The following is a 21183-nucleotide window of genomic DNA, read 5'->3' as shown; positions in this document are numbered from 1 at the left end:
AATAGATGTGGTATATTGTCTCCATATATTACTTATATGACATGTAAATATGTAAACACCTGCGCCACTTTGTGGTAAAGACATCTTCTGGTTACACCGTGTTTTAGTGAAGGATTCGGGAAATAGGGAGGAGAAAGCTTTTGTACCTTCCACATTAGTTTAACATAGTGTACTATAGAGCAGATTTAAAATTATATTCTGTTAATATACAATATTTATAAGAGATACCTTATGAGACCAGATAAACAAGAATAAGAAAAGCATCTTTGAATTTCTGATTGATGTTGATATAGTATTTCTAATTTTCAAATGATTTTAATATACACATTTTCCACACAGTTTAGAACTGTGATTATTGTATAGCCACAAAAACAGTTCAAAATCACTAGATTGCTTTTTACTAGAGTATTTACTAGATTGTTATCCTTACCTAAGGATCCATTCATGTGATGTGATTCCATTCCACCCAATCCACCCATAGGACCATCTGACCCTGGGCCCATTGGAAACTGTAAAAGGATCATGATCATATTTTAAAATTGATAATAGAAATGAAAAAAACACACCAAATAGTACAGTCTATCTCTGTGATTTTCATTTACATTGTTTTCACTTCTTTTTTTCCCAGCATTTACCTCAATTCCTGTATTCTGCACTTACTTCTAGAGACATTCATTTCTGTGCAGAGTTAGCCTGTAGCCTATATACTGCTTATATTCTATGTCAGTACTATGGTTGGGGGCTTTTAAAAGTGCTCAGTGCTGACTAAAACCTGATCCTTTTGAGGTTAATGGGAGTTTTACTAGTTATTTCAATGACAGCAGAATTATGCCAGCACAGTCCAGTTTTGGAAATCCCACCCTATCTGTGCTGAGCATCACAGCAGGCTACAGGGCATTACCACTACAGCAATATCAAGTTCTGCCAGTTCAGCATGTCGATTTCTCGGTCTTCAAACTGAGAACCCAGGGTATGTCTACACTACCCCGCTAGTTTGAACTAGCGGGGTAATGTATGCATACCGAACGTACAAATGAAGCCCGGGATTTGAATTTCCCGGGCTTCATTTGCATAAGCCGGCCGGCGCCATTTTTAAATGCCGGCTTGTTCGAACCCCGTGCCGCGCGGCTACACGTGGCACGGGCTAGATAGTTCGAACTAGCAAGCCATTCCGAACTATCTGTACGCCTCGTGAAGAAATTTCTTTCCAACAATCTGAGCGTATGTCTACACTACAAAGTTAATTCGAACGAATGGACATTAGTTCGAATTAACTTTGATAGGCGCTACACTAGCGCTCCGCTAGTTCGAACTAGCGGAGCGCTTAGTTCGAACTAGGTAAACCTCATTCCACGAGGACTAAGCCTAGTTCGAACTTACTAGTTCGAATTAAGGGGTGTGTAGCCCCTTAATTCAAACTAGTGGGAGGCTAGCCCTCCCCAGCTTTCCCTGGTGGCCACTCTGGGAAACTCTATTGCCCCCCTCCCAGCCCCAGACCCCTTAAAGGAGCACGGGCTGGCTACGGTGCCCATGCCAGGTGCAAGCCTGCCAGCACCCAGCCAGCAGACCCTGCACCTGGCACGGCTCGAGCCAGCCACCCGATGCCCCCCAGCCCTCCCCCTCTTCCCGGGACCAGGCTGGTGGCTCCCGGGAGCTTGCCCAGAACCGCAAGGGGTGGGCACCCGCCTGGTCCAGTGCAGACATCGTGGACCTTGTCCACGACCTCCACACTAGGCACAGGAAAGCGGCCGTCTAGGGCAGGAGAGCTGCCAGCCTGGCCACCCAGGAGCAGGTTTGCATGAAAATCAAGGTGGTCCACTGAGACCCCAGACCCTGAGCTTAGAATGGCTGTCCTGGGTCAGACCAAAGGTCCATCTAGCCCAGTAGCCTGTCTGCCGACAGCGGCCAACCCTAGGGACCCTGGAGGGGATGGACCAAAGACAGTGACCAAGCCATTTGTCTCATGCCATCCCTCTCCAGCCTTCCACAAACTTCAGGCAGGGACACCACTCCTACCCCCTGGCTAATACCACTCCATGGACCCAACCTCCATGAATTGATCTCACTTCTCTTTAAACTCTGTTCTAGTTGTAGCCTTCACAGCCTCCTGCAGCAAGGAGATCCACAGGTTGACTCTTTGCTTTGTGAAGAAGAACTTTCTGTTATTAGTTTGAAGCCTGCTACCCATTCCTTTCCTTTGGTGTCCTCTAGTCCTTCTATTATGGGAACTAATGAAGAACTTTTCTGTATGCATCCTCTCCACCCCACTCATGCTTTTATAGACCTCTATCATATCCCCCCTCTGTCTCCTCTTCTCTAAGCTGAAAAGTCCCAGTCTCTTTAGCCTCTCTTCATATGGGACCTGTTCCCAACCCCTGATCATTTTAGTTGCCCTCCCCTCTCCCACCTCCTTTTCCCAGTCTCCCCCAGTTTTGTTCAATAAAGAGAGATTCTATTTTTGGACACAATTGTCCTTTATTTTTTACATCAGGAAGGGGGGCTAGGGAGGGGTAAGTGAAAGGAGGTGAGGGAGGAATGGGGTATGAGCCCCCAATGGGAAGGACTGGGCTGGCTCTGCGGGCTTCTGGGGGTGGAACCTCTCCTGCAGCCCCCCAATTGCCCCCTCTCCCCAGATGGCAGCCTGCGGCAAGTGCAGCCGGTCTGATGGCCGAGTGCTGTAATGTTCCCAGTTTGGGTACTCCGGGCAATCCAAGCCAGGACTGCTTTGCAAGCGGGGCATCCCTGAGAACTGTCTGTCCGGGGTGGGGGTCGGGTCCCTTTAAGCACAGCCCTCAGCTAGCCTGAGACAGCAGCTCCACGCTCTAGGTCCTCATCTGATGCCCTGCCGGCACTGCTTCCGGCCATCCTTAACCTCAGTTCAGGGTCCACTCTGTGTGGACATGCTAGTTCAAATTAGCAAAACGCTAATTCAAACTAGTTTTTTAGTCTGGATCCGTTAGTTCGAATTAGCTTAGTTCGAATTAACTAATTTGAACTAAGTTAGTTTGAATTAGTGCTGTAGTGTAGACATACCCTAAGTCTTTATAATTTGTAGAATGGCTGGATGTTTTTCCTAGAATAGTCAGTGGTGTCATACTTAACATTTAATGGTGGTCAGTAAGCTTCATATTTAACACTTTATTTGTTTCTTTATAAACAAGTAAGACCTCACCCTTCATAAAGTTATTGATTTTGTCCTTCTATAAAACTGGCAAGATATCATTGATTGGGTCCCATTCAGAAGTTGTTCTCACATTAAGAGTTACAATTTTCATATTTTTGTGAAAAAAAACAGTTACTTACCTCGTAACTGTTGTTCTTAAAGATGTGTTGCTTATGTCCGTTCCACCAGGTGTGTGCGCACTGCGTGCACAACTTCCGGAACTTTTTTACCCTTAGCAGTACCCATTGGGCCAGCCAGGGAGCCCCCTAAAGTGGCACCGGTATAACCATGCATATATACCCCTGCTTGCCCAACTCCCGTCAGTTCCTTCTTGCCGGATATTCCAATGAAGGGGAGGGGGTGAGATTGGAATGGACATAAGCAACACATCTCAAAGAACAACAATTACGAAGTAAGTAACCGTTTTTCTTCTTCGAATGCTTGCTTATGTCCATTCCATAAGGTGATTCCCCAGCCATACCTATGGAGGTGGGGTCAGAAGTCTAGAGTGAAACGGTCTGCAGCACTGCTGCCCCTACCGCTGCATCCTGCCTGGCCTGCTGCGTGATTGCATAGTGTGAAGTGAACGTGTGGACCGATGGCCATGTGGCTGCTCTACAGATGTTCAGAATTGGCACCTGCGCTAAGAATGCTGTGGATGATGCCCAGGCTCTGGTTGAATGGGCCGTGGTAGGGGGTGCTGGTTTCCCCTTCAGGTCATAGCATGCCCTAATGCAGGCAGTAATCCACAAGGACAGACACTGGGCTGACACCAGGCAACCTTTCATTCTTTCAGCTATGGAAACAAAGAGCTGCATGGATTTATGGAATTGCCTTGTCCTTTCCAAAAAAAATGTTAGTGCTCTCCTGACATCTAATGTGTGTAATGCCTGTTCCTTACCATCCGCGTGTGGTTTCGGGTCAAACATCAGGAGGTAGATTTCCTGGGACATGTGAAACAGTGATACCACCTTAGGTAGGAAGGCTGGATGTGGGTGTAGGATCACCCTGTCCTTTGAGAACACTGTATACAGAGGCTCCGAGGAAAGGGCACGTAACTCTGAGACCCTTCTAGCCGAGGTAATGGCCACCAGAAACGTAACCTTCAAGGATAGATGAGACAGAGAACAAGTAGCCAGAGGCTCAAACGGGGCTCCCATGAGGTCGTGAAGCACCAAGTTCAGATCCCATTGAGGGATGAGTTATCTAACCTGGGGGTTCAGTCTGTCCAGGCCTTTCAGGAACCTCTTGACCATGGACTGCACAAATACTGAACTTCCACCCCTCCCTTGATGAAAGGCTGCAATGGCCGCTAAGTGTACTCTAATCAAGGAGGAAGATAACCCCTGCTGCCTAAGGTCAAGGAGATAATCTAGAATCCTCCGGATAGGGACTGATACTGGGTCCCCACCCTCCCTAGCAACCCACGTTGAAAACCTTTTCCATTTAGCTGTATAGATTTCCCTGGTGGAGGGTTTCCTGCTCTCCATCAGCGCCCTTTTCACTGGATCTGAACAGAGGAGCTCCCCACCTCTAAACCACTGATCTTCCAGGCCATGAGGTATAGGGACTGCAGGTTCAAATGGCACAGGAGGCCTTGGCCTATGTCCTGTGTTAGCAGATCCGGAACCTGGGGGAGGGGGATAGGGTCTTCCACCAGGGGGTTCCGCAGGATAGTGTACCAGTGTTGCCTGGGCCACGCTGGGGCAATGAGGATCAGTGTCATCCCGTACCTCCTGACTCTTAAAAGTACCTCGTGAATCAGAGGAAAGGGGGAAAAAGCGTATAGCAGGTGCTTCGGCCACTGCACCACTAAAGCGTCCCCCACTGACCCTGGTTCCCTCCCTCAGTACGAGCAGAACCTGGGGCATTTCTTATTGACGTAAATAAGTCTAGGAGGGGAGAACCCCACCTGTGGAAGAGTGTGCTGGCCACCTCCCCTTTGAGGGACCACTCATGGGCTGCAAACGTCCTGCTGAGCTGATCCACCAGGGTATTGTGGGCCCCAGGAAGGTAGGTCACCTGCAAAGATATTGTGTGCAATGCAAAGCTCCCAGAGGGTTATCGCCTCCCGACAGAGGGGAGAGGAGCGAGCACCACCCTGTCTGTTGATATAGTATATAGTGGCTGTGTTGTCTGTCTGTATGGAAACACAGCTGCCCTTCCGGCGGGGAAGGAACGTTAGGCAAACGAGCCGAACCGCCCTCAGCTCCCTGACATTGATATTCAGTTTTCTCTCCGCCTCAGATCACATACACCCGACCTAGGGCCTTGGGACTGATTTGGCGGACCCTGATTATGGACCGAACCCGAATGAGAACACCTCCTCGGGTTCCTGTTGTTACCACCCTGGGTCCTAAGACTGTGATCAAATCTGGCCCCTTGATTGTATCCCCTCTGCCCTTGGGGGTTCAGATGACAGCATTATGGGGACAGGGTATGAAAACTTAAGGATTTTAGTGTTGCCCTAGAATCCTTTAGGCTATGCAGCCTACTGTCTTTCTGCTCCGAGAAGTGGCCCGTTCCTTCAAAGAGTAAGTCTTGCAGCGTCATCTGGAGTTCCAGGGGAATACCGGAAACCTGGAGCCAGGAACTCTAGCGCATGACTATGCCAGTGGCCATAGCCCATGCAGCAGAGTCTGCCGTGTCAAGAGCAGCCTGAAAGGCTGATCTGGAGACGACTCTGCCCTCCTCCATTAGGGCTGCAAACTCCTGTTGAGAGTCCAGTGGTAATCGAGCCTTGAATTTATCAGCAGCCACCTAGGCATTGTAGGCATACCTACTGAGCATAATCTGCTGGTTGGCTATCCTCAGTTGTAGGCTGGCTGTCGCATAGGCTTTTCTGCCCAGTAAATCAAGCTTTTTCAGTTCTTTACTCTTGGGCGTAGGGCCTTTCTGCCCCCTGTCTCTCCCTCTGGCAGGCCGCTTGCACCACAGCCGAGCCTGGTGGTGGGTGGGAGAACAAATGTTCATGGCCCGCTTGGGGAATGTAATATTTCCTCTTGACCCCTTTTTGCATAGGTGGTATGGACACCGGGGCTTGCCAGAGGGTTTTGGTGATTTTCGCCACCAGATTTTGTTCAACAGAAGGGCGATTTTAGTGGGGCCATCTACTGCAATGATGTCCACCACTGGGTCCTCTTCTTCTTTCACCTCCTCGGCTTGTATCCCTAAATTTTGGGCCAGCCTTCTGAGGAGATCCTGATGAGCCCTCATGTCCATAGATGGCATGGCAGGAGATGGATCCACCAGGGCTTCATCTGGTGACAAGGAGGAAGATTCCCTTGCCACAGCCTGTTCCTGCGGAGGCATGTCCCCTGAAGCCTGGGGAGGTTGAGTCATGGTCTGGACTGACACAGGAGGCGGGGGATGTTGCAGTTGGTAAGCCACTGCTGCAGCCGACCCGGAGGTGGGAGGGCGGGAGGGAGAGAAGGCTCTACTCTCCGACCCTGGGTCTCTGACCTGCGAAGTGACTGAGGGGGTGTTCTGCATCCCAAGTATGAGGAAGCACTAACTGACCCTGACCTTGTGGAGTCCCATCCCTGGGCCTGGTGATATGCCCACAGGGTCCAGAAGGCCACTGCAGAAGTGGTTGCCACTGGGGTGGCAAAGTCTGCGTCTCCAACGGGTGATGTGCCTTAGACTGGTACCGGGGGCTCGACCGGTGCCAAGACCTAGATCAGTACCGAGGGCTTGACCTATGCGACCTGCCAGAGTGTCTAGAGGAAGCTCTAGAAAAGAGAGACTCCACTTCCGATTCGGATGAATAGTCCGATATCGACCAAGGTGGTGCCATCGGCTGCTCTTGGCCCTGCTGTTGGATGTGTTGGCAGCTGGTTTACCGCGGTATCTGGGTGGTGCCAGCAGTGGCATGGTCCCAGTTTCTGGTGCTGGAGGACGCGGTACCGGGGTTATGAAGGGTCTGTCCCGCACTTTTTCTTGCACCGCCATGGTCGGTGCTGGCCACCCTGTCAGCACAGGCAGTGCCTGGGCAGATGGTGCTGTGGCAGATGGTGCCGGGGTCGGAGGTGTCGGGGCAGGTGGTGCCAGAGCAGACAGTACACCCTCCCTCTCTTGGCTGACTTGGACCTCTGCACCACGCGGTGCTGATCCAGGTGACGCTGTGAGCTCGATGAGCTCCTGTGCTGCCAGGAACATCTCTGGTGTTAGCGGCAGGTGAACCTCCTCCACGGACAGGTCCAGGGTGTCAGGACTACTCTCCCTGCGAGAGCTGAATCTGCACCTGTGCCGCTCCTGTGCCAGGGATTTAGGGCAGTTGGCGTGCCTCTCTTCCCCTTCTTGAGGGCGATCTGCCTCTGCACACTCTCTTGTGTGTGTGCAGGCCTGGAGACTGGGAACGGTGCTGTGGTGCTGAGCGATATTCCTGCACTGAGGAATGCCTCTCCTGTTGCCCAGTCTCCCGCACCGACCCCGGTGCACTCCAGTGCCTGGGGCTGCAGCGCTGACTCCATCAGAATGAATTTAAGTCTCAAGTTGCGCTCTCTCTTAGTTCAGGGCTTAAGTGACTTACAAATCTTACAAGAATCTGTAAGATGCCCCTCAACCAAGCACTTCAAACAGTCTTTATGTGGGTCTCTGCGGGGCACAGGCTTGGAGCAGCGCCTGCACGGTTTAAAGCCTTGAGGGCCTGGCATGCCCTCCTCTGAATCTGGGGGAGGAGGGACTGCTTCTAACACCCTAACTATGCACAACAAAGAACTAACAACTATTTACACTAGATAACTAACTGAATACTAAGGGCAGTCTCTCAAAGCAAGATGAGTGTTCCAGTCGACCCTCACGGGCGGTAAGAAGGAACAGAGGGGTTTGGGGCCAGCAAGGGTATATATGCACGGCTATACTGGTGCCACTCTAGGGGGCTCCCTGGCTGGTCCAACGACTACTGCTAAGGGTAAAAAAGTTCCGGGAGTCACGCAGGCGGTGCACACACACCTAGTGGAATGGATGTAAGCAAGCACTTGAAGAAGAAGTTTAAATTCTGCACTTACTAACGGAAGCTACCAGATGAGTGCGAAACTACTATGGACCAGAACAGCACTCCCCAGGACGACAAATCTAGTTATTTACCTTACAGATTTACATGCACTTTTAAAAGTTTTTACATGCACAAATTTCAAGATATTGAAAGTGCTAAAGGACTGTTGCTTATGTGCCACAAAACTAATTTGAAATAGTTCAGAGATATTAAAAAATGCAGAAAAATATAAGTTTTGATGGTGGGAAGCAAGTGATGTGTATCCACTCAAAATAGGGAAGATAAGCATGAGTTGGATACGATTAAGGTCTGGTGATTCACTGCATGAATCAAACAGGACTGCACAATGCAAAAAAACCCAAAAAAACCCTTAATTGGTTCATATTTACATTAGGCCTGTTGGGTCCAGGTGGTACTGCATTCATTAAAGTGTACATGTTGTCTCCAGAATTGGTTGAATCTGAAACAAATATTTTAATGATAAAGATATGATTTGAGATAAAACTGCTCATTCAATACAATTTCTCATAATTTTGTTAGTATTTTTCCTACGTTGGAGCCACAGTCATAGTGGCAATATAGAACATTTCACAGTATCTCTATTCTTAGTCAAATAACAGAGTTATGAAAAGAAATAATTGCTCCCTAAATGGCTGCTGTGACTACTTCTAGACTGACTATATGCATTATTGTTAACATGTCTATAAATCATCAAAACTACTTAGTTTCTAAAACAGCTTTTCTAAAACCTCCAGATACTTTAGAAATTTTCACTTTCCGTGAAAAGAAAATTTCTCACTTATTAAACACTTTCATGCTCTGGTTTCCACCAGTGCCAATCAATGGATAGCTTCTCCCTACACAGGTTTTGGGTTAGTAGCAGCCAATGAAAAGCTCTTATTTTCATGTCGGTCAGCCAGTTATATTTTTTTTCCTCTCTCCGCAAGGCCTGAAGATTTCCAAAACTAAAATCTAGATTTTAACTAAAAAGATAATATAATAAAACCTATGGAACTATTTGACTGAACTGAGAGTAGAGGTCAGGGCCCAGAAAATAATTACTAGATCAAAAAATGCTTAATTTTGAGTGCTGGTTTGCCACCAATATTTATCATTCCTCATAGACATTTTGCAGAGCAAAAAAGATAAAAAAGGGCTATGGTCAGGGAGACAACATAGGGAGAACATTTCCTCAAGAAAGTAGCAGTTGAGAACATTTGGCCATGAGCATCCCATCAAACAACAATAAAAAATAGTTGGAATGGGAATGACTTCTGGAAAATATCTGCAAATCACCAAGTGATCAACATATCTGTAAAAGGACACGTCCAACAATGATATGACATCATATCTCTGATGTTTGTAGAAAGAGTGGAGAGAGAGTCAAGTAGCTGCGTTCCACAATTCCTCCACAAAATCTCCCTTCTCTCTGCCCTAGAGACAATGTAAAAAAAACTCAGGGAGTTTCCAGTTGAACAGTTTCTGAAACAAAATGGGAGTAATGGGAAACCCTGTGCATGTCTTTTGAAACAGAATTTCCTTTACTTACATAGGAAAGTGAAAGGAGGAAAAGCACATGCCTGACTGAAGTGCCGTGGAAGTGGAAATGCATCCTGGGCTAAAGCTACAAATGTTGATAATGTGTTAGCTGCAAACTGTTCCAATGTGTTAAAATCAAGCCCAATGATTACTTTCCTGAAGAGCCTCATTACTTTGGTATAACTCTCTAAACATTAACTAACATTAGTGAGATAATAAACCCATAATATGCATGGAATGTCACCAAGGAGATTCTAGTGTATTGTCTCCTCCATCCACAAAAAGAGAGGAACTGGACCCAAGCATTTAGACTGATGTAAAATCCCTCTCACTCTCTTTGGCTAGAGAGTGAGAGCTTTCTCGGCAAAATATATGCTAATGAGGGCCTCATTTGCATGAGTTGCAATCTCATTTGCATATTTTCTGCCAATACGTTTTTGCACTAGGGATTTTTGCACAAAAACAAGCAATGTGGATGTTTTCTTTTTGTGCAAAAATCCCTTTTACCGCAAGATCGGCATACCTCATTTTTTGGGGCATAAGGATATTGCAGAAAAAGGGTATTTTGCCCAAAAATAAAACGTCCACACTGCCTGTTTTTGCACAAAAACACCTAGCACAAAAATGGATTGGCAAAAAATATGCAAATGAGATTGTGACTCATGAAAACGAGTCCCTCATTAGCATATTTTTTGCCGAGAAAACTAATAGTGTAGATGTAGCCTATGTGGAAGGAAGGAAGGAAGGAAGGAAGGAAGAAAGAAAGAAAGAAAGAAAGAAAGAAAGAAAGAAAGAAAGAAAGAAAGAAAGAAAGAAAGAAAGAAAGAAAGAAAGAAAGAAAGAAAGAAAGAAAGAAAGAAAGAAAGAAAGAAAAACCTATTTGGATTCTTCTGCTGTCATGGAGAAAGAAGTTATTTAAAACACCAGGTTATTCTGAAAACAGGTAACATGTTCTCCTCAAGGAATCATGGCTCCACTTTCTGTTATTGTCTGAAACACATACCAGTGGTTTGGCCCACCGGGACACTCACAGTTGGAGTTTTGTTTTCACAAATTAGTTCCCTTGGTAGCTTTCCTGGTGGCTGTTTCTTGATTATTTTTATTGCGTGGCTTCTCTTTCCTCCATCAAAACAAAAGCAACAATTCTTGTTCATGGTCCACACTGGCCACTTGCATATGCCAATTGCAATGTATTGCTGTGTTTAGTGCTTTTAAATGTACATACTATCTGAAGGGCTTCTTTTTATATTAAGAGATATTTGAATATTTAACTGCCAGCACACATTATTATCTTCTTAAGTAATTAACAGGAAAGGAGCTCTCCTGTTTTCTATCACAGGTTGTGTTTTAAAAATTCTAGCCACATATTTAATGATTTTTTCCATTAGTATAGGGAAACTTTCATGGAAGGGTTGCAAAACTCTGCTCCTAGGGTCTTAAAAAAGGACTTTCCTATCCCTTGTGCGGATAATGATGGCAGAGAGGTAGGAATATGTGAGTCTGAAGACAAAAGGTATCATAGAGATGGAAAGGTCCCTAGAAGTAGAGAACAATGACATCTTGGTTGATGAAAGGAGGATGAGAAGGAAATGTGCTTTTTAGAAGTGGAAGGTTCCAAGAAGAAGATAGACTGATCTAGGGAAGATCAATTTAGTTGGGACACCAGAACAGAGGCAAACACTTTCTGTTTACCAGATCTCTGATGCTGTCCAAGAAAGGAAAGGATATCTTGTGTGTGTCCACTCTCGACAACGTCTTCCAGTTCTTCTTTAATGTCAGGAACTTTGCTCAACCTTGTGTAGGGAAACACTTGCCATGCTTTTTAATGCAGAACTAGCTGGCTGAGCTGGGCGTATGGGGCACTCCTTTAATCTCCCACTTGAAACATCCCCCAGCAGAATACTCACAGGATATATAAAAGTTGTTAACAAATGTGTGCTGAACAACACTAGCAGAAACAATGCATAGTCTATGTTATCTCTCTTTTTCCTTGCTGTTGCTAATGGAGACTAGGAAAAAAATGGTCTTGAGAGCCCTGGAAGGAGTCAGTAAAATAAAATTACCAACCATATTACCTCTCTCTAGCAAAGCAGGAAGAACACACAGGAGAAAGAAAGTACTAACGTGAGAGCTTTTCATTGGCTGTTGCTTGCTCTTTGTGTGTTTGCACTGGTAGAAAATTTGCACGGGAAGATCTGGAATACAGAATCTGTATATTACCTAATTCCCACCAGAATATCATTTACATTGTACATTTTCTGATTAGATTTGGATACCTGCTGGACTAGGCATGATGGGTGTTCCTGGTGGCCCTCCACCCCCTGGGGGACCCTAAAAAGGGTAGAAAATATTTGGTTAATATAAAAGGAAAATACTACAGTAAAGACTGAAGATAATCCAAATGACAAAAGCATATTATGAATGTTCTGAGTTGTTTTGGTGAAAAAGGAACACATTTCTATAGAAAAAAGAAAAATGTATTCCTCTAATATTTTCTTGCAAACTAGTGAATTTACTCAAGAGCAGACTAAGGTTAGGGCCGTGGATCTGCAGGCTCAAGTACTGAATCCCAATATGTGTAGATCTATGGATCCGCTGATCACAAGCTTTGGGTTCTGCTACTGTCTGTCAGTAATAGAGTAGAGAAAGGAGGGTTTATTCAAGGATCAGGGCCGTTAATATATAGCTAATTCTCTGAACTTGCATCCACTATAGCCAATTTTCCAGTTGGCACTGCTCTTTTGTCTCTGACCGTGATGCAGCAGGTTGCTAACTGTAGTGTCAATGTTGACAGAATAAGCTGCTGCCTGCTCATCACACAGTGCAGGGATCACATGGGAGAAGAGCTGTTTAATGGAAGTCAGTCCACAGGAAAGCAATCTCTCTTACTGAGATATGTAGCTTTGGTGGATACGGGCCCTGATAAATTTAAATCAGTTCGTAAACCACCACACATTCTCTTTTTTCATATTTGTACACCTATAACTCGGGATAAATGATTGGAGATTAACGACAAAGTGCCAGCACAAGATCACCTTGATAAATCTGATTACAGATATGCAGATTTATAGATTTACATTTAAGAATAAAGAGAATGGGACCTCATCTAGTATTTGTTAAATCCATTTAAAATAAGACATGTCTATTTTCTTTTTTCTGTCAATTTTCTGTATTTTTTTCTATCAAAACAAACCATGAAACAGACTGTACTGGTTATTAAACAAGCAGTTCTTTTTGTATTCCTTAAAAATTATACCTTTTATTTTGTTCTAAACAACTAAAATCATCAGCACCATTTGCAGCCACAATGATATCTTGAAGTAACATGAAAAGCTGACTGATTACAAATATTCAAATATGCAATAAAAAATAAATGAAATTTTTCATAATAAATATGCTATAAATGCTATTAATAGAAAGCAGTTTTCATTGTCAGAGGTATACATTAATTTTTAAAAATAGTACATTTGCTATCAAACAGAACAATTTTGTTTCAAGATTTATTCTGTTCATGTCTTGCAGCATATTGAGATTTCAAAGTGCAATTGTTGCTGTTTTCTTGAAGGGGCATTGCTGAGATTTGCTATAATATGAGCAACACATTTTTGGAAGGAGGAGGGAAGTTCTGCAAGTTGAACATTTGAAAAATATCTTTATGTCTCCTACAAAACACATAGTTTACTAGCTCTGAAGTAGAAGCAGTGCATTCATGAACACTATGTCCAGGTTTATACTATAATCAAAGTCAGCAATGCTGCATAAGTCATTGCTGTCCTTGCCCCTGAACTAGTGCAAATAAAATACTTATATTTGTGGGTTAAAACCACTGGCTGCAAGTTAATGAGTACATTTAACAAATAACTTTAATCTAAACACAAATCTGTCACCAGTAATAATAAGGCTCTATATACCAATAATCTACATATATCTCCAATCCCTTAAATGATTGGCAACATTACCTATCAACTACCAATCTCTATCCTGCACTTCTCCCTCAGCAGTGTATCAAGCAAGACTACGGAACATCTGAGTTTTCTAAGAGGGACTGCTGCACTATAGATGTCATGGATTCATAGAGTGTAGACCATAAAGGACCATTAGATCAGCTAATCTGACAACCTGTGTATCACAGGTTATTCAGTTTCATCCAGTTATCAGTTATTCCTGTGTAGATTAACTGGACAAAAGGGGACCACTGTAATCAGTTAGTCTTATTAATATGATGCAGGCCCTGGTATTCCCAAATACTTGTTACAGCATAACTTTAGAAAAACATTCAAACTTTATTTAAAAATTGACACTGATTGACATTTATAAATGGTCCACCTCTGGAAGTCTGCAGGTTAGACGTATATTCTGGGAGAACTCATGAATCCAACTCCTAGTTGTAACTGAGAAAAATGTTTGCTGAGGTGACTGGCAGTAACATTTCGCATGTGGGGGAGGTAAGATATTGAAAGGCTATTTAGTTGACTATGCACCAACTCTAAGAGCTTTAATGCTTAAGCACAGAGTGAAGGGGAACATGCCCCACCCTAATGATTGATGTAGGATGTCTGTCATGATCTTGATTGATTTGGCTTTGATCAGTGGGAGAATGTGTGAGTAAACATTCCTGACTCAACTCTAGAATGTGGACATTTAGGTGACTCTCTTGGTAAGACATCTGCCTTGCATGATGTGAAGAACAAGATGAGCTTCCCATCCCAAGACAGATACATGAGAGATAATGGTAGTTAGAGGAGGTTGAAAGAAGGGGATTCCCTTACAAGTTTTGGAGGGGTTCTTCCACTAAATGCGCAAGTCTAGAACTTGATGGGGATTAGAGAGATGTTTGTTGAGATCATGCTTGTTGGTTGTGTAGACTGTATCCCTGGACATAGTAGATAAAGGATCTGACATGCTAGATCACTAAAATGCATGCCGCCATATCTCTAAATAGCTTACGACAATTCCTTGCCAAAGTTTGAGGACTTAACTGAATCTTTGCAGTAAGATTTTGCAGAACAATAAACCTCTCCATAGGTAGATAAGCCTTGACTATTATGGCATTTGAAAAGGCTTCTATCAAATCTATTCAGGAGGTTACTTTTCTATATTTTGGGGCCATAGAACTAGTTTCACTTCAAGACCAGGGAAAAGGGTTTTATTCTAAGTAAATTTTTAGTCCTCAAAAAGAAAGGTGGATAGAGACCAATATTAGATTGTAGACATCTCAGCAACTTCAGAAGAGAGGCTGAAAATGTATTGAAAGTGTGACTGACTGTAAATTGAAGAAACCTCTTGTGAGAGGAGTGAATCACAATATGAAAATATAGGACTTGAAGGTCAAGTGTCACAAAATAATCCCTGGAATCTAGAAAGAGAATTATTGCTGTAATGGTCACCATCCTGAATTTCTGTTGTTGTACACAGTAGCTGAGATGTCTACAATCTAATATTGATCTCCATCCACCTTTCTTTTTGAGGACTAAAAATTACTTAGACCCTTTCCCCTGGTCTTGAAGTGAAACTAGTTCTATGGCCCCTAAATATAGAAAAGCAACCTCCTGAATCTAGGTTGGATCTGAGGAAGAATTATTCCACTAGGAGGGTAATGAAGCACTGTAATGGGTTACCTAGGGAGGTGGCAGAGTCTCCATCCTTACAGGCTGACAAAGCCCATGCTGGGATGATTTAGTCAGGGTTGTTCCTGCTTTGAGCAGGGGATTGGACTAGATGACCTCTTGAGGTCTCTTCCAACCCTAATCTTCTACAATTCAGCAACAGATAGTCAGATGGCTCCCTGAAAAGGAACTAGGAAGGGAGGTGGGAGGGACAGATGGAGGTGAAATGGGAAGAATAGTCAGATGTTACAATCTCCAAAATCCAGATGGCTATTATTCTCTCATAGGTGACTTGAAAATGGGAGAGGCAAAATCTAATGGTAAGAAAGAGGGTTGGTCAGTACAGCAGTAAATCTGTGTGAAATGGATGGTTCAGAGTCTTGACCAAGACACCAAAACTGACACTTGAACAACACTGATGGCTGCAATGTAGTGATTATAAAAGTAGATGTTTTCTCCTTTATCTGTCTCAGCTGGTGATTCCAGTGGTCTACAGAAAAGAGAAAAATGGGCTTGTTGTTTGAGACTTGCTATATTTTTTCTTATTTGCATGAGAATAGATCTCTTCTGGTCTTTATTTTATGGGGTAGCTTTTGTGTTGCATTGCTTCCTGCACTCATGAACTGCAACCACAACTAAGGAATTCAGTGAAGAAGGTGAAAATAAAAATTCTGAATTCTCCTCTGGAACACAGCATTTCTTGTCTGCACATTTTCAAGTTAGGGCTGCCTTAGCTGGAGTCTACCAGATGGTCCTGTTTGGCTTCAAAGATGTCATTAACAGGGAGTGGCAAGCATGTGTAAGTTGAAGTGTGTAAAATGTCCAGGAGTTTATGATGGGGGTCCTGACGTCCGCACAAGGATTCTGAAGCATATCCATAATTCACTTTCTGGAGTTCTGGAATTGCTTACTGTCATCTGCCATGTGATGGAGGCAGTACAGTCTCATACAGTGATGACAATGAAATATTCATCTGAGGTATTATTTCCTTATCAGCTCTTGCCTCTTGTTCTTCAAGTAAGGGGAGGAAGTGAAGGTAAGAGAGAACAAGAGTTTCTATGCTCGCTGCAGACTAAACTTGCCTCTTAGTCAGAAGTTGTTGACAGCCATGGATCCCAATAAGGCCACTACTCTCCTGTTTATGCATCCAAGGATTGCATGTTTTTGGGTCCTAGCTGCCTTTTGGCTTGAAGTGAGCTCAGAATTAGATTTGTTTCTTTATATTTATAAATTATATAAAAGCTTCTCTCCCAGACTATACATCTGGGGTGGGCAAATTCTGGCTCATGGGCCATATCTGGTTTGCAGGGTTAGTCCCTGACTAGTCCCCGCCGCTATGTTTATCTGCACTTCTGCAGATATCGACAATCACAGCTCTTGTTGGCTGAGAATCACCATTCGCAGCCAATGCAAGAGTTGGGAAGTGGCAACCCAGTCCTCACTGTTTCCTGCCACTTGATTGGCCACAAATGGCAATCCACAGCTAATGAGATCTGTGTTCCTCCAATACCTGCAGAGGCGCAGATAAATATAGTGGCGGCAGCCTGCCAGGGAATAACCATTTTTTTATTTCTCACCCCTGCTATAGATAATGTTGGCTTTTCTTTAAAAACACAAATAAAAACAAAAAGCCAAATACAAAGAAAATTCCTCTAAATAGAATCAGTAACTAGCTAACACCTTCAAGAAATATTTTAAAGAATATTCCTCTTTCAAAACAGCCCTTCCCTAAATTTGCCAGTAATAGGATAATCTTTGCAATATGCCATCAGGGGAACAGATTTAGGATACTTCAAACAAAGAGACGGGTGAGTTGTAATACTGTGAGAGGTACTCATTGAGTACAACTTGTTAGTAGCCCCCCCCCCACTTTTTAAAAAATTAATCAAAGGAGCTCAGTGTTGAACAGCTCTACTAATCATAACTGTATCTGTATGGCATGGAGGATAAGTGGTCTCAGGTAGGATGGCCATAGGCCATTTTGGACCTCATAACTCACAGTGTCTTATAGTTCAGTCAGAAACAAAGGCAGCCAGTGCAACTCATGAAACACTGGTGTAATGTGCTCATAATGAGAGATTGCTTGTGTTTACATTCTAAACCAGCTTCAGTTTCCAAATTGTTCTGAGGCACAGATGTATGCAAAACACATAGCTATTGTCTAATGGCATGAATCATGGTAGCAATGTCCGAATCCAAAAGAAAAAGTCACATCCCAATAAAAATTGGGATTCCAACAAAACTCCCAATTTGTAAACAAGAGTGACAAATAGGAAATACACTCAGAGGAGCAGATATAATTCTCACTCTTTTGTATCTTGGCACTACTACTAAACATGTGACAAAATGAGATCAAACAATGTTACTTGGAAAACACAGATGCCAATAAAACACCCCAAAACAAGAAAAAGTAGTCTATTTTGGACCATCCCTTTATGGGTGCAATTTAATTGGGCGGACTAGGGGAGGCTCTGACACAACATTGCATGGCTCCATTAGTTGACAGAAAATTATTTTCTTGATAGGTAAAATGTTTCCTAGATAGAATAGAAAGATTATTCAGCACTTTCAGTTCTTTGTGATAAAAGATCATGGTAAGATATTGTTATGAAATATTAGATATTGAATATTAAAGAAGTTGTAAAGCAAAAACAACTATGTCCACTTGAAGGCCAAACCAATCACAACATAAAATTAATATTTGTCACATAAACATTACAGTATGTGTGGACAAACAGTTTTCAGGTACTTAGAAGGTAATTATAAACAACCGAGAGAAAAAATGTCCCACAAAATGTTAGCTGTGAGTGTCTTTTTAAGAAATGTGCTACATATTTTTGGGAGATTTAAGCTTTTCTAGTTCTTCAATGATTTTTTTCCACAGAGCTCCAAAAACTCAAACATATTATTGTGTCACTAAGAAAAGGCTGTTTGTTTCTCCTTTAGCATTGAAGTATTGAAATATTGTATTGGTTTCAGAAACATATGCTGAAGTAAATGAAAGCACTCAAAGCAATTTTGACCAGACTGATAACTGTTCTAGTAATGAACACCAACATATGTACTGTAGATGGCAGACAAAACAACTAAACACAGATCAGATGTTCACTTTTCAACCAATACACAAGGGTTCTTCTTAACATCTGGACAACTATTTTTGTGCCTAAATAACATGTAACATCAATTGTAATGAGAAAACACACACAAGGGTACTTACTACATAATTCCCAGGAGATGCTGAAGAGTATGGTATCTAGAAAATAAAACAAACCAAAATAATATATTTATTTTCCATTAAGATGGAGAAATGAGGTCTGCACAAAAATTTATTGAGCATTTTATTTTCAAGCACAGTTAAAAAAATTTTTTTAGAGAAGACGCAGAATCCTGGGAGTAAATAACATAATGCTGCCTGACTAACAGGAAACATCTCACTGTAAGGTGATTCTATAGTAAAATGTGCAGTGTAGAGCCACAGTCAAAGACAATTAAAAGATACTTAATATTCTAGATTAATATTGCTGTATCCCAAGTCCTAAAGAGTAATATGTTTGTTATGTCTTACACTGAAAATAATCAGGTTACATTCCATAAACTGATGGCTTCTTAGGCCCTAATCCTGCAAAACACTTAAACACGTGTTTAACTCTGCTCATGTGAGTGACCTTATAGAAGTTAATAGGACTAAGTAATACACATGCTTGAGTGTCTTCAAGATCAGGGTCTTAATCACTAGCCTCTTTAGATCCACATTCTGGGCACGTCTACACAGTAGGGCTAAAGCTGAGATAAGCAATACATCTTGAGCTACATCAATTGCATAGTTTAAATCGAAATAGCTTATTTTGGCTTTTGGTACTGTCTACAAAGCAGGAAGTCTGAGAAAGAGCACTCTTCTTGCAACTTCCATTACTCCTCATCCAATGAGGGTTACAGGAGTCAGAGTAAGAAGTCCTCCAGCTTGACATTATTACTAAATTATGTTGAAATAACTGCGTGTAGAGTAGACGTGGACTTTGTTATTTTGGAATAATGTCAGTTATTCTGAAATAACGCTGCTGTGTAGACATAGCCTCTGTGCGTGAATGATGAGAAGCCATTGTTTCTCTATAAAAAGGCAGCTTGCAAATTGTGGTACAAGTTATGCTGCTTGCATCTAGAACAGTGGTTCTCAAATTTTTTGGCCTGCCACTCACCCCTCTCAATGCAGACCTTTCTGCAGACCACCAGCCAACCAACCATGATGACAAAATGGGTGCAGAAGGAGAGTGGGAGTAGGAGTCTAGAGGGGAAGTAGGGTGAAGAAGAGGTTTGGAGGGAGAGGGGTCTGGGTGAGAGGTAGGGTGCAGGAGCTGGCTGAGGGTGGGGGAAGTCTGGCTGGGAGGTTGAGTGCAGGAGTGTATTGAAGGTGGGGGTTCTGGAAGGGATGGTGCCTTAGTGGGGTGGGATGGGGGCTCTCAGCTGGAGGAGCGTGCTAGAGTGGGTAGGAGTGCTGGGCCTGGGCATGAGGAGCATGGGGTGCTTACCTGGTTCAGTGCCTCCTGCCACTCCCAGGCACTGCCCCCTGCTGCTCCCATTGGCCATGAGTACAGCCAATGGGAGCAGCAGGGAAAGCCTCAAAGGGTACGTCTACACTTGCCTCCTAGTTCGAACTAGGGAGGCAAATGAAGGCGACCGAAGTTGCTAATGAAGCACGGGATTTAAATATCCCGTGCTTGATAAGCATAGTCGCAGCCGGTCGTCATTTTGGAAATTGACTAGCCCGATTTAACTTGCCGCGTATAGACGCGGTACTCCGAGAAAAACCCCTTAACTCAAATAAACTGGTACCTCAAATTAACTCCTCAGTACCAGTTAATCTGAGTTACGGGATTTTTCTCGGAGTACCGCGTCTATACGCGGCAAGTTAAATTGGGCTAGTCAATTTTCAAAATGGTGACCGGCCGTGACTATGCTAATCAAGCACGGGATATCTAAATCCCGCGCATCATTAGCAATTTTGGTCGCCTTCATTTGCCTCCCTAGTTCGAACTAGCAGGCAAGTGTAGACGTACCCTAAGTGAGCAGTTTCTTGTGCAGTCGGGGGAGGAGGAGCAGCAGTGCACTGAGCCACTTCTTTCCCCTGCAAGAACTCGCAAGCGCTCCCCCCCACAATGGGAAGCTGGTATTGTACTCCAACCTTGTGAGGGAAGAAGGGTTTCAGCCAGACTCCCTGCTGCAGGGGAGGGGGAAGAGCACTGAGCTCATGGCCTGCAAGATGGTTGGACCACACTTTGAGAACCACTGATATATGCCTATAGCAATATAGCAGTATACGCCTCAGGTATCATCTGCAGAAACCACTATAATCCCATATAAAGATCCATTAACTTGTGGCAAAAAGTTAGTAGTAAGGTTATATGAGCATTGACTCAATTCAGGAGAGCATTAAGTAACAGGACTTAAGTAAGAGAACAGTGATGAACGTAAACATGATTGAATCAAGACCCATAAGATTACACTTTCTTTGATCAAAGGGGACACTGATGGTATTCTCTCTGCATGCTTGAGGAAAGAACTCTATTTTAAAAGAGACAGTGTCCTAACTGAACATTAAATCTAATTTGTGGAGATTCGTTACAGAAGTACCTTGGAGAACGCCTGCTGTTAGTAAGTAATATAGTAATATAATTTCTATAGAACTTCTCTATAGGATACTGGAGAGTAACAGTTCAGGAAGTTGAATTGGGAATTAAGAATTAAGAAACTGGAAAAATCTAAGTGGAAAATCACTTTGCCAAAAGAAGTTTCTTATATGATTGCAGAGTACTCAAACATTTCCATAGTCTTGGCCACACATTTCCCACTTATGATTCAGTTGACTACTGAAAAACACCCCA

The 21183-nt window shown here is 43.4% G+C and overlaps 1 protein-coding gene across 4 annotated transcripts in view; it reads right to left on the bottom strand.

Annotated features, from left to right (window-relative positions):
• The window catches only part of SSBP2 (single stranded DNA binding protein 2), a 315521-nt gene that overhangs the window by 16511 nt on the left and 277827 nt on the right, over positions 1-21183 (bottom strand). For all 4 annotated transcript variants that reach the window (XM_075932203.1, XM_006124333.4, XM_075932205.1 and 1 more), the window contains 4 exons: positions 18522-18557; positions 11975-12029; positions 8549-8619; positions 431-509 (listed from right to left, as the gene is read on the bottom strand). In XM_075932203.1, coding sequence (XP_075788318.1) covers positions 431-509; positions 8549-8619; positions 11975-12029; positions 18522-18557 — 241 coding nt within the window. The remainder of the gene's footprint in view (positions 1-430; positions 510-8548; positions 8620-11974; positions 12030-18521; positions 18558-21183) is intronic.

The sequence above is a fragment of the Pelodiscus sinensis genome, chromosome 6 (genome assembly GCF_049634645.1).
Source record: "Pelodiscus sinensis isolate JC-2024 chromosome 6, ASM4963464v1, whole genome shotgun sequence".
In the NCBI taxonomy this organism is placed as follows: domain Eukaryota; kingdom Metazoa; phylum Chordata; order Testudines; family Trionychidae; genus Pelodiscus; species Pelodiscus sinensis.
This window is presented reverse-complemented; position numbering and strand designations above follow the sequence as displayed.